Genomic DNA, 12,265 nt, shown 5'->3' on the forward strand with positions numbered 1-12,265 from the left:
AAAGCAAAAAGATGGATATTAAACTAAAAACATGTACTGTTTTTTTTCTTACTGACTCTCACTAAGGTCTTTGGTAATGTTATTATGATTATTAAGCAAATGCAGCCCTTGGCAACTAACTGATAACACATATTGACACTTGCCTACTACACATGGAAAGAAATGCTCAATTTGCTTTTATGACTGGCAGTTTTATCTAGTGAATGAACACTGATTGCCAAAGAAGCTAATAGCCTAAGTAAAATTAAGAAAAGAAAAAAAAAGAATCAAAAAAGTTTAAGAGACAAAATGTGAGCAAGAGGAGTTTTGCTCCAACTTAGAGCTGGAAAATAAATTAGTATTTCACACCCACGGACATAAAAAGTACAACACAGCAGAAGCTACAGTTTCACCAGAGTATTAAAGAATTGGCAAGAAGAAAAACCAGACTTTCATCAAGCCTTACAACACAACAATATAAACTGAACAGTCATGTTACATTCAAAGGACAAGCTAAAGAGATCAAAAGCTTAGTGTTAGCTACCCAGTGTGGCAGCTTCTATATATTTCATGGGAAATGCTGAAACAGAGCAAGGTCTTAAAAAGATTAGTCAGGATGAGTTTGGTACAATGCTCTGGGTGATGCTGTGCTTGTGTTAATGTGCTCTGAATAATTAGAAAAGATAAGGTGGGCACCTGAAAGAGATAAGGAGACCATGAGTCAGGAAATCGCTGAATTAAGAAAGTTGAAAGGTTTACTCCACCTACATCCCACCTATTATGAACAGGATGATTAGGTGTCAAAATCAAATTATGTATGTAAAGATGTTGTAACCTCATGCGAAAACTGTATAAATTACATGACTTTTCATGGAAAACTTTGGAGCTAGTTTGTCTGGTGTGAATCGGCTAGCTCCCCGGCATTTCATGACATAAATACCTTTGCTGCTTAAAGACAAAATTAGCCTCTGAGCAGTTACTCTGTACCAGTTTGGCATCACTGTTTACGCAAAAGGTATAAGGAAAAGTGTTTATAATTAACCAGTCTTGTTTTCTCCTTAGAAATGATGTGTTAAACAAGCTTGATAAGGGAAATGTTACCAATTGCCTACTCTAAAAAATAAAAATTTGCACTAGATTAAGTATTTGTACAAACATATTCCTTTTTTATCATATTAGAAGTGTCTTCAAATCTCATAAAGTAATGGTACAAATCCCACCCATTAAAAAAAAACCAACTTAAAAAGTTTTGTATTTGACTCGGAAGTTTTGGCATGTGAAACACATTCAAGTAAGATTTTCAGTTCCATAAAGCCATTATCCACTCCACCCCACCCCACCCCCCCTCCATTTTCTTAAACTTTAGAGACTACGGCAACCTAGTTCTGACAAGTCTAGAGTTAAATAGTCAATTACAGAACTCAGCAGTTCAAGTCTATCTGGGATGCTTTCACATGACTAATGTTGAAACACAGACTGGTTTCAGCTGGGATACAGTTAATTTTCTTCCTAGTAGCTGGTCCAGTGCTGTGCTTTGGATTTAGTGTGACAATAATGCTGATAACACACTGATGGTTTAGTTGTTGCTCAGCAGTGCTTACACTAAGTCTGGGACTGTTCGGTGTCCCATGCTCTGCCAGGAGCAGGTGCACAAGAAGCCGGGAGGAGACACAGCCAGGACAGCTGACCCAAACTAGCCAAAGGGATACTCCGTACCATATAACATTATGCCCAGTATATAAACTGGGGGGAGTTGGCTGGGGGCCACTGATCGCTGCTGGGGGACTGGCTGGGCATCGGTCAGCAGGTGGTAAGCAGTTGTATTATTGTGCAGCACTTGGTTTTTTTTTTCCTTAAGTTTTATTCCCTTCTGTTTCTTTCTCTTCTTCATTACAATTATTATATTTTATTTCAATTATTAAATTGTTCTTATCTCAGCCCACGAGCTTCACCTTTTTTCTGATTTTCCCCCCCTATCCCACTGGGGATGCGGGGAGTGGAGGGAGAGAGCAGCTGTGTGTACTTCTTTGCTGGCTGGGGTTAAACCACAACAAACATTAAGAAACATCTGCAGTACATTTAGTAGCTATAAATACTAAGACTTTTCTTTTCTTTTTTTTTTTTTAAACAAAAGTAGTAAGCATTCCTTGTGGAAAACTGTCAAGACAGGTTCATCTCAAGAGATAATAATTTTCCTCTCAACATTCTTACACTTTGATACAAGTGTGTATCAAAGCCACTAACCGAGAGGACATGAAAATGTGAAATAAAAGGCTGATAAAAATTTACTTAGTCTGGAAGAAAAAAAATACACACTGTCAAAAATAATCCTTTCCCCCACGTTATTTTTTGGCAAGGCAGCATTCAGTTGACACTGAACATGGGTAAGGATGCAGCTTGGACACAGATTTTATTCTTTTGTAATGCAATACCGAAGATGGCTCTTACTTTTCTCAACTTCCAAATTAAGTGTTGTGGGAAGTAACTGAAAACACTGATAGGAATTTTTGCTCTGAAACATGACAATCTTCAACTCTGAGTATTATGTGAATCAGAAAAGTTTAATTCTGTTTTGTATGCTTGGTATGGAAAACAACAAACCAACCCCTTGAGCCTGAGCATCTTTATTTCTTTAATTCCCTTAAAGCCTTTTGATAACTATTTGTGAGGCACTAAATTCCCGCCAACCCACACATTAAGGCTAAACAATATAGACTACTTTGTTTGAGGGAGGTGGGTAAGGAAAACCGTTGGCAAGATTGATCTTCACACCATAATAATAAAAGAAAAGCTATATAATGAAGTCTTTAAAATAAACCCAAATGCTACATATAAATGTGCGCAACAGTTCATATAATGCAATCCTGCACATTTCATTCTTCCTGAACATATTCATTTTCCTTTTTAGGATAAGTGCAAGTGATGAGAGCTCTCAAAGCCTGAAAATTTTGCTTTACTCACTATAAAACATACTGAATAAATTGAACTTGAATAAAGTTAGATATACAAAAAGCTAATGATTCAACTGCATCTATTGCTACTTATGGGTATTCTCTCAAGTTTTTCTAAAACGTTTAAAATCTTTCAGAATTTTTTTTTTTGGGGGGGTGGGGAATAGGAACAAAAAAACCCAACCAAGAGCCCCAACCCCAAATTCCTTAGTTTTTAGAAATTCATAATCTGGTATCTGTAATTCAGTGACAGATCTGGAAGGATTAGACCAAACACGACCTCTGAACAGTCTTTCAAATTCTAAATCGGGACCAATTCCCCAACGACGTGAAGACACAATGTACAGAACCTGTTTAATAAATCTTAGTATCATTCTGAGAAGTTAAAATAAAGCCCCCAAAAAACAAATGTCCAAATCATAATGCGTCAGCAGCACATGCAAGCATTTGAGTGACAGATAAATTATAGAAAAAAAAACAACCAACCAAAAAGTGAAAAGCTAAACTTTTTGAAACAAGCCAAATGGTTAGTACATCTTACTTCTGCAACTATTTGTCATTTCTTCACTCCAGTTGGCTGTTAACTGCTTTACAGAGATCTCATGTAATGTTGTATCAGTATGATAATATAGTTAGAACAGTGACATGATGCTTCAATTAGATACGTTACTTAGACACCCATAAACCTATAAAACTAAAGCAAGTAACAGAAAGGTCACCACTGTATCTGTAACAGCACTCCCACACACACAACCTCCCCCCAAAAGCACCCAAACCCTTGTATGTTGAACCTAGGAAAAGCCAAGACATGCACCAGAACACTACCAACGCAACATCAAGGTGCCTCCCTGTCTTAAGGACACTACACATCATTGGCAGAATAAAATCAAAAAATCAAATCAAGTTACAGGTTTCACTGTACACCATGGAAATAAGAATAATTAAAACATCTTTCAATCAAATTTACTTCAAAAGACTATAAACAAAAATAAAGTTACTTCATCGGAAAATAACAGTTGTAAGTCTGCTTTGGTACAGAAAACACCAACAGAAAATAACGATAATCTAAAGTAAGAACTATTACTTTACCTGCAAACTACACGTAACAGGACTACAAGCCAGAGGTGTTTTGTTACCAAAATTCTCAGAACAAGAAACAGTCCAAAGAAAGACAAACGTACTGCTCCTTTTGAGATTTTTTGCTACCTTGAGATATACACCACAGAACTTGTTCACAGCACCCTTTAGAATATCACTTAGTTTCATGCTGACAACCTGAAAGCTGGTGTTTCTTACATCTGTCACAACAAGCAGGCACAGCAATACTACTTCAGAACAGGTATTTTAGCATTAGTTACTACATACTGCCACGCAGATAAGGAAGTGTAAGTTAAATATGGAAAGAACAATCATGATTTAATGACAAGTTTTTCATAGAGAAATGTATTGCCCAAATTGCACAAGAATGACCAGTGTTGAGTCTGAATTCTAAACGCCACAGAACTACACCAAACTATTAGTTTTCTCAGTGCTATGTTTGATAACCTCCAGCTCCAAACCTGTCTAGATTTCTAGACACTGTTATCATCACCATAGCTTACAGTTCTCCTTCCCCTGTTTATAGTGATTTTAGAACAACAAGGAACACTATTACACTTTTTATAGTCCAGATTTTCCCAGTCATTATCCAGTTACTAATCTCATATTTTCTCTGTCTAGTCAGTATCAAGAGTTAGATGCGTTAACTGTAAAAATTTTACCTTTTCTAATGATTTTTGGTTTTCCTTTTCTCTTCCTCTTCTTTGTTTTTGAAGAAGTTTCACAGTAATTACTGTTATTGGAATCTGTCTTAGATTCTGTATCAGAAGAGCGATTGAAGCTGGCACCAGGTGCAGATCTTTGACTCCTTAAAATTCTAACTGGCACCAAGCTTTCAAAGACAAAACTTCTCCCATTCTCTCTGTCTTCCGCTTCAGATTCTGCCGTGTCCTCTAAATCACTCAAGACTTTTGCTTTTTTAAAAGAAGGAGCGAGCTGCAGACCAGCTACTTTTCTGCTGTTCCATCTATCCAATTCAGAATCCACTTCATCCTCAGAGTTGCTCACCACAGGCTTATTATGTGCAGGTGTTGACTGGTCAGAAACTTTCTGACTGCTCCCATCTTCTGAATTATGGCTTTTGGAGTCATCCTCTGAAAAGTCTAGGGTGGGACTTTTCAGTTTGGGAGACGCAGCACGGACTGTCCCACGTAACTGTTTATGACCATTGCTTTGCCAGTTTTTCTGCTTCATCTGTGTGTCTGTCTCAGAATCTGAAGTTCCATTTTCAGATTCACTAACAAATTTTCTTCGTGCAACAGATAAACCAGATTGAGAAAGAATCTTCCTCTTGGTAAGCTGCTCTTCTATTTCTTTTTCACTTTCAGACTTTAAGCCTACATCATCCTCAGACCCCTCGAGTAACATCCGTCTGGCTGCAGCTGAGGCATTTCGGTGAGGCAGTTTTCTATTCCTGCATCCAATGCCAATACTTTCTGAGCTTGAAATTTCTTCCTCCACATCACTCATTAGCCTTAACTTATTAGCAGCCACAGCAGCACTTCTGCGTGGAGTTTTTCTGTGTCTACCAGTACTATTACTGAGCGACTCAGATGTCACCACCGAAGAAGTATTTTCAGAGTCACTTCCATATAACTTTTTCCTGACAGTTTTTCTTATATTCCCATTCTCCTGAAGTGGTGCTCCTGTAAAGGGAGGGGGGGGGGGGGGGGGGGGAAGAGATTATTACCTTAAATGTAAAAATAGCAGCTTCTTAAGTCTTGTCAAATCTGGAACAGGTTCAACCCACAGACATAACAAATGAAATACACTCCTACTAATAGCTATGTACTTTTGTTATCTGCAAAGAGAAATTATTTAGCTAAGGTATAAATTTCAGCTTTATTCTAGTTTCGTGAAAACAAGGACTTCTTTACAAATTATTGCTTTTACTTTCATTAAGATACAAAATGCTGCAAAACATTCCCTCTCACTAGGCTCTTGGTTTCTGCCCTCCTCCCCTAAGTACTGGAAAACAACAACAAAAAAAAATCTTTTCAAAGTTGAGTGTAGTACTCTGAGAGCTTCAGAACTACCACCAATCAAAAAGTTAATGTAATGATTATTTTTTAAATTGCTGTATATGTAAAATATTTATTTACATATATACACACTTGTGTTACTGGCCATTCACAAGATAACTACTCAGATCTTACCTATCTGTTTTCTCTGAGCAGCTCGATTTCTAGTTATCCTACAATTGCTGATCTTTCTTCTACATACACCATTGTGTAGTGGAGGTGACACAAGAGCCACAGAGCTCTCTTTGCTGTCTTCTGAGCTACTTGTAGAGGATGAAGATGAAGAAGTAGATGAAGAAACCAAAGAACCTTCTATTTCACTTTCTGCTAAAAATAAATATTCAGTTAGAATTCTAAACATACAGTTAGCTTCCACTTAAGAGCTACATTTTGCTGGTCCAGGAAATCTTAAAAATTTCCTCATGATATTATCTTAAAATACACTATGATGTCTTAATGACTTACACATAGGAAACTGATAGCTCTAGAAAATATGCCACTCCATATTTATACAGTGTTCAGTGATAGGAATCTTCATTAGCCTATATTTAAGTTTCAAGTAAAATAACACAGCTGTTTCCAAATAAGAGAATTAAGAGAAAAGCATGTTAAAAAATAACAAAACATAAGCTGACAAATCTATTTTACCAGAACTTGCACTCTTATTCTTTCAAAGAAGCTGAGTTTTTGTCAAGGTGAGATGGAGGGGAAGAAGGAAAAGACAAGAAGGCTTTTATGTCTCAGGGACCTTTTGTTATTTACTAATTTTGGATGACAATTTTAATGTAACATATATGGGAATATAGCCTGTATTTTATGTAGTACCAATTATCAAATACACTACATCTTCCTCTAAAATAAGAAATATCCATTCACTACAACCACTTTTGCAGAAGAGCTGCTTGAAACAAAGAAATTCCATTATTCTATTTGGTAAGACTTAAAGAGCATCAAGTGACCAAGTAATCATCAGTCTTACTCCACTCAGCTTTGTTATGAATACCCATATAAAAGCTGCAAAAAAAAATACCATCCATTTGACTGCAAAATGGATATACAACGAAGACAGCTCTGTGGAGCAAATTATCCCACTGACCAATTTCTGCTTAGGTGCAAGCTTTTTCATTAATAGAAGTTAAGTAAGCTCAATGCATTCCATGGGATTGTAAAGCAAATGCTTCTGTGTTTAGTACACAGATCTTTTTATAACATTCAATAATGTAATAAGTGTCCAAAATTCATTAATACACACAAAATTCTGTATTACACAAAAAACAAACTGCATAGAAATCTTGTCTAAAAAATTTCACATAAATGCAAACCTTGCTTAACAACTTGGAACATAATTGTAAATTACGACAATTATAAAGGAAGGGAAACACTGAAAAATTCGTTGATATGACCAAGATTAAAATCCTCATCTGAAACAGATTCGATTTCTGACCTGATGATAATGCAGAACAATTTGTTAGTGTTGTGGATCTAGCTTTTCCATTCCTTTCAAAGGATGCCAGGCATGCAGAATCAGAGGATTCACCAGAGGAACTATGGTTGTAATTTCTAGCATTCGGTTTATGGCTTGCAACACAGGCGGCTCTGCTTGAGGTAGGTTGAGTGAAAGAATCTTCCTGCTCAGATTCAATTTCTGCCTGAGACTTTAATGGTTTCTGCTTCAAATTTCTAGTGAAAGGGGAAAGAAGTAAAAGCAATGCAAGTTGTAACACCATGAGAAATAGTGGCAACTATTTTAACAATATTTCTCCCTGAAAGTTTAATTAACTGTATGCCATATGATTTTATGGAAGGGTCCTTAGATTTGTGAGTTAACATGGTGCGGGACAATTTTAACTTTGACTAGGATAAGTATTAACTACTTTTAATTAAAATAACAGTCTACACTCCTAATGAAGTTACACATGAGGAGACATTCTTTCTCTGCTCCGAGAAACAAGTTAATACTGGATGCCTTCTGGACAGCAACATCCTGTTATCGTTTACCAGGAAATTGCAACGGCAGCCTCAATTTCTGTTGGAATTCCCAGTCTCCTGTTAATTGCACACAAGGCTCAAACTAAGTGCTATGCATACTAACGTTATTCCACAATAAACTGAGTTCCAAAGACACAAATAAGGTGTATCTTTAAAGTTTACTGTCTAATGTAAAACACATGCTTGTAGAGAAACTCACCAAATTGATTCTTCCTTACTATACACGTTAGTGTGCTACATGCAGTCGTGATAAGTCACTTCTTTTCACATTTAGAACTATTTTATCAGTTGCCCCCTTACAGTCACAAGTTTTCAGATATTCATCTAGGCACACAAGGTATATATGCTCTTCCTGCTATCCAAACACTCTCCCAAATACTCCCAAACCTCAGCCCTGCTGACCACCGTTGACTTGTTTACCAGTCACATACAATTCTTCAGATACAAACAGAAATGTCGTTTCAATGGAAAATTTCTGTCTATCCTGATTGTTTGTATCTTTATTTCTCCGGAAAGAAATGAGAACCCAGGGAATAATCCCAGTAAAGCTTAAAGCCCACTGCTAGGTATGCCTGTAGTATAATCCAACATGTATACGTAACACAATTGCAAAGTGCAGAAGTAATCCACTGAAACTGTAACAGAAGAAAATCAAACACGGCAAAGTAATGTATTCTTAGATATTTTTCTTTCTTTTCTTTCTTAATACTCCTATTCCTGTCCTTTCATTGCCAGATGAGAAAAGCTGGACAATAGCAGGAAGGTATAAAATCAAGTTTCCAAGATTTTGGTTTTACCTCACTTCATCCCATATGCAAATTAAGAATACATGAGATAATTGTGTCAATCAGCCGTTGTCTCAAAGGCTTGTTTTCCTTTGAAAGAGAAAAGACATCTCTAGCTACCAACAGAATGCTACATTAAGTGAAAATTTCTATGAATTCCATAGGACTGACTTTCTTCTGTGCATGATAAAACACATGACATATGTAGCTTTGTAATCTCCATAAAATATACAGCAAGTAAATCTTTGTTTCCTTCCTCCTTATTTCAGAGTAAATATTCATTCCTCAACTGATTTAAAAAAAGAAAAGCAAAACCCCCAACCTTTTCTACTCTTCATTGCCTTTGGTATTTCACAGCCAGTTTTATACTACAAAAAAACCACTTTTTTTTTTTTAGTATGTCTTTCCTACTGCAGGAGAAGTAATTGTACAGTCTCACTGAAGTTAGCTAGCCATTTAATAAACCCATCGGTCTCTTCTTAGTAGACTAAATGTGACAGTCAATATGAACATTAGTCAGCTGTGATATATATCTACATCTTCGTAATTTCATTACCTGAGCATTTTGGTAGGATGTTGCACTGAGCTTTGATTATGAAATCTTCTAGTATACCTCTGGTTTCTTCGTAGTTTTTCATTCTGTTTCTGACCATTTTTGAAGTCTGAAACAATCCGTCTTATTTTCTCTTCAAATAGTGCTGACAATCTCAAGGTCATACTATAAATCTAGGTAAGGAAGTGGCTTATATTAAAAACAGAACCTTTCATCCAAGAATAAACATTTCTAAAATTAAAACCTGTACAGAAAATAGAAAAACCACAGCATGCAATCCTATGCAACTAGATAAACAAGAAATAAACATATTAAGTATTTCTGTCATACTTCCCCCCCACTATCTATCCAATCAGCAGTGTTATCAAAAGTACTGATAAACAAACCAATTCCAAAATAATACTTCATTTCATTAACACAAGCATAACCCCCCCAATATTAACAGCTACCTTTGACTTTTTGTTTGGAGTATAAGATTTTGCATTACTAAATATCAGTCTTATATCTTTGCACAGTTCCATTGGAGTGTCGTAATTTCCAGCTTCCAGAGTTTCTTTCACTGTGCCAAAGTCCATTGGAGTGTCTATAATATCTCTGTAATCCTAGACAAAACATATGAAAACAAAATCCCAGAAGGCATAAAGGACAACCACCACTTATCAATTTTATTTCTGTAATTTAAGGGTAACTAAGATGACCCCAGATTATCTTAACCATCAGCTGAAAACAGAAGCACCTAACCAGCTGACAGCAATACTTCTGCTGAGCTTAGTTGATGTGAATTCTCCACCACATTATCCCATACAAACTCTTGCTCATTTTCAAGGTGGTCTTCAGAATTTCTGAAGGATCATGCGTTCACACAACATCACATGCTTGCATATGCAGATTTCAAGTTTCAGTTCTCCCAAGTTTCCTCAATAAAAGCTACCCAGTAACAATGGGTCAATGTTTTTATTGTTAATCAAAATGAGACTGCCCTTAAGTAGTCATGTAATCCTTTCCCTGATGCATTTTACTATGAGAAACAAATTGATCTGGGTTAAGAAAAAAACAAACAAAAAAAATTCCAAAACTCAAATCAAAACACATCTATCTCTCCTCTTAATGAATTTTAGAGAACCTCAAGATGTCTTTAAAACCTGAAGTGAGACCTAAGATATGAAGTCCATATGAAGACTGTTGCATGCTTGTTAATAAGTTTTTTTTCCTTTCTTGAAAGTTTATTGGGTTTTTAGACAAAAGAGACTGAAGAGTTATTAGGAATACCATGAACAGCTAAGAGAAAGAAAAGAAACAACCCAAAGTCATAGCTTAGGCTCAGTAAACAGATTTTGTAGATTGTCCCTCAAGAAACTAGTTTTAATTAAGAACATACAGAGTTATCTAAAATTATTTCCCTATAAGGGACAGTAAGAAAGCAAGCAAAAAAAGACTGAGTCGTTTCAAACCATATTTAAAGTATCAGGATATTTTTGGACACCATCACCACTCTACAGTTGTTTTGTGTTCTGTGTCAATATTTTTATGGATGTTACATCTTGACGCAGCAGAGCATACAGCACGTAGTTCTAAGCACAGAGCAATGCAAACTTCTTTCAGCGGTTTGGGACTAAAGCCAAACAAACACGAAGAGAATAAACAGCTGCAAGAGCAATGTGGAGATCTTACTATGATACCAAACACCAAAAGAAAAAACCTAAGTAGTATTTGTATTTTACAAGGTTAATAAGAACAACTTACAGGATATTGATCTAAATCAACTGGCTGCCTGAAAGGCTCAGAATCTTCACACTGGAAAATTAAGTTCACCAGCTCCATACACTGCTTCTTCCAACAGTTTTCATCATAGCCATTTTTCACACTTCTTCCTTTTTTGAAGCCCCGTCCCTTGGAAAGAAAGTTAGAAAAAAAGCATTACTGAAATATAACAAGAAAACCTAAACCTGATAATTTCTCTGAAATTATTTCTGTAGCAGAAAACACACTTCCAAATGTATTGTATTACAACAAAAAGGGCACTACAATACTAGCAGATGTTTTGCCTAACCTTTATTAATTAACTGACAAATTACACACTTTTACTATCTTTCAAGGTTTTTTTACTAAATAACTAAGGCACACAAAAATACACCTTCTGATACCAAATTTTTCTCAAGATGATTTTAATAATATCCATCACTCAAAATATTTTTTTGAAGCATCTCAGCTGAATAATGGTTTTACTTCAGTATCATACAGATAACTGAAAACTGTTACACTGGACAGCACTGGTATTAAACTCGTACGTAGTATTTTCCTAGAAAACTATGCAGAACAAGTACAGAAGCATTAAATGACCAAAGATCTATTTAAGCAACGATTTTACTTCCTTAGTATCATCGGAAAAACTATGTTCTATAACACCGAGCAACAGCCTCACAGAATTTCAATACAGTCTGCTAATCAGTTCTTCCCGCCGGACCTGAATTGAGTATATATAGTAAAGATTAGTTAACTCACTTTTCTTCTTCTGTATGATGTTTGTGGAAGACATTTTTCATCATCCTGCACAAAATAAAAATCAATCATCTTAAAAATTAAATATGAAAAAATAGGTAATGGGTGCTCAAAGTATCGTTAGATTTGATACTGTGATAAAAACAGATTTTTATTCTAATTTCTCTCAGTAAGACGGAAGATGAGCACATATAAAAAATAACACATATATACACACATAGCATTTGAGAGACTTGGAAAGACAGACCCTGGGTACCACCTGAAGATTCCCAACTGCAACACTTGTCCTTAATACAAAGGGAAAAAACACCACCAGAAATTGCAATGAAAAGATACCTATCAGCTTTGAACCTCAGTGACTAAAGATTGTAAACAATTTAATTCAGTGAT

The 12,265-nt window shown here is 35.9% G+C and overlaps 1 protein-coding gene across 2 annotated transcripts in view; it reads right to left on the reverse strand.

Annotated features, from left to right (window-relative positions):
* The window catches only part of BRWD1 (bromodomain and WD repeat domain containing 1), a 64,442-nt gene that overhangs the window by 6,242 nt on the left and 45,935 nt on the right, over positions 1-12,265 (reverse strand). The window contains exons 34-40 of one of the 2 annotated variants that reach the window (XM_055702533.1): positions 11,879-11,923; positions 11,120-11,266; positions 9,826-9,978; positions 9,380-9,549; positions 7,494-7,729; positions 6,185-6,373; positions 4,691-5,674 (exon numbers count right to left, since the gene is read on the reverse strand). In XM_055702533.1, the coding sequence (XP_055558508.1) occupies positions 4,691-5,674; positions 6,185-6,373; positions 7,494-7,729; positions 9,380-9,549; positions 9,826-9,978; positions 11,120-11,266; positions 11,879-11,923 (1,924 nt within the window). Of the gene's footprint in view, positions 1-4,690; positions 5,675-6,184; positions 6,377-7,493; positions 7,730-9,379; positions 9,550-9,825; positions 9,979-11,119; positions 11,267-11,878; positions 11,924-12,265 lie in introns of both variants that reach the window. The other variant, XM_055702532.1, reaches the window with a different exon arrangement.

Source organism: Falco cherrug, chromosome 2, assembly GCF_023634085.1.
Source record: "Falco cherrug isolate bFalChe1 chromosome 2, bFalChe1.pri, whole genome shotgun sequence".
Lineage (NCBI taxonomy): Eukaryota > Metazoa > Chordata > Aves > Falconiformes > Falconidae > Falco > Falco cherrug.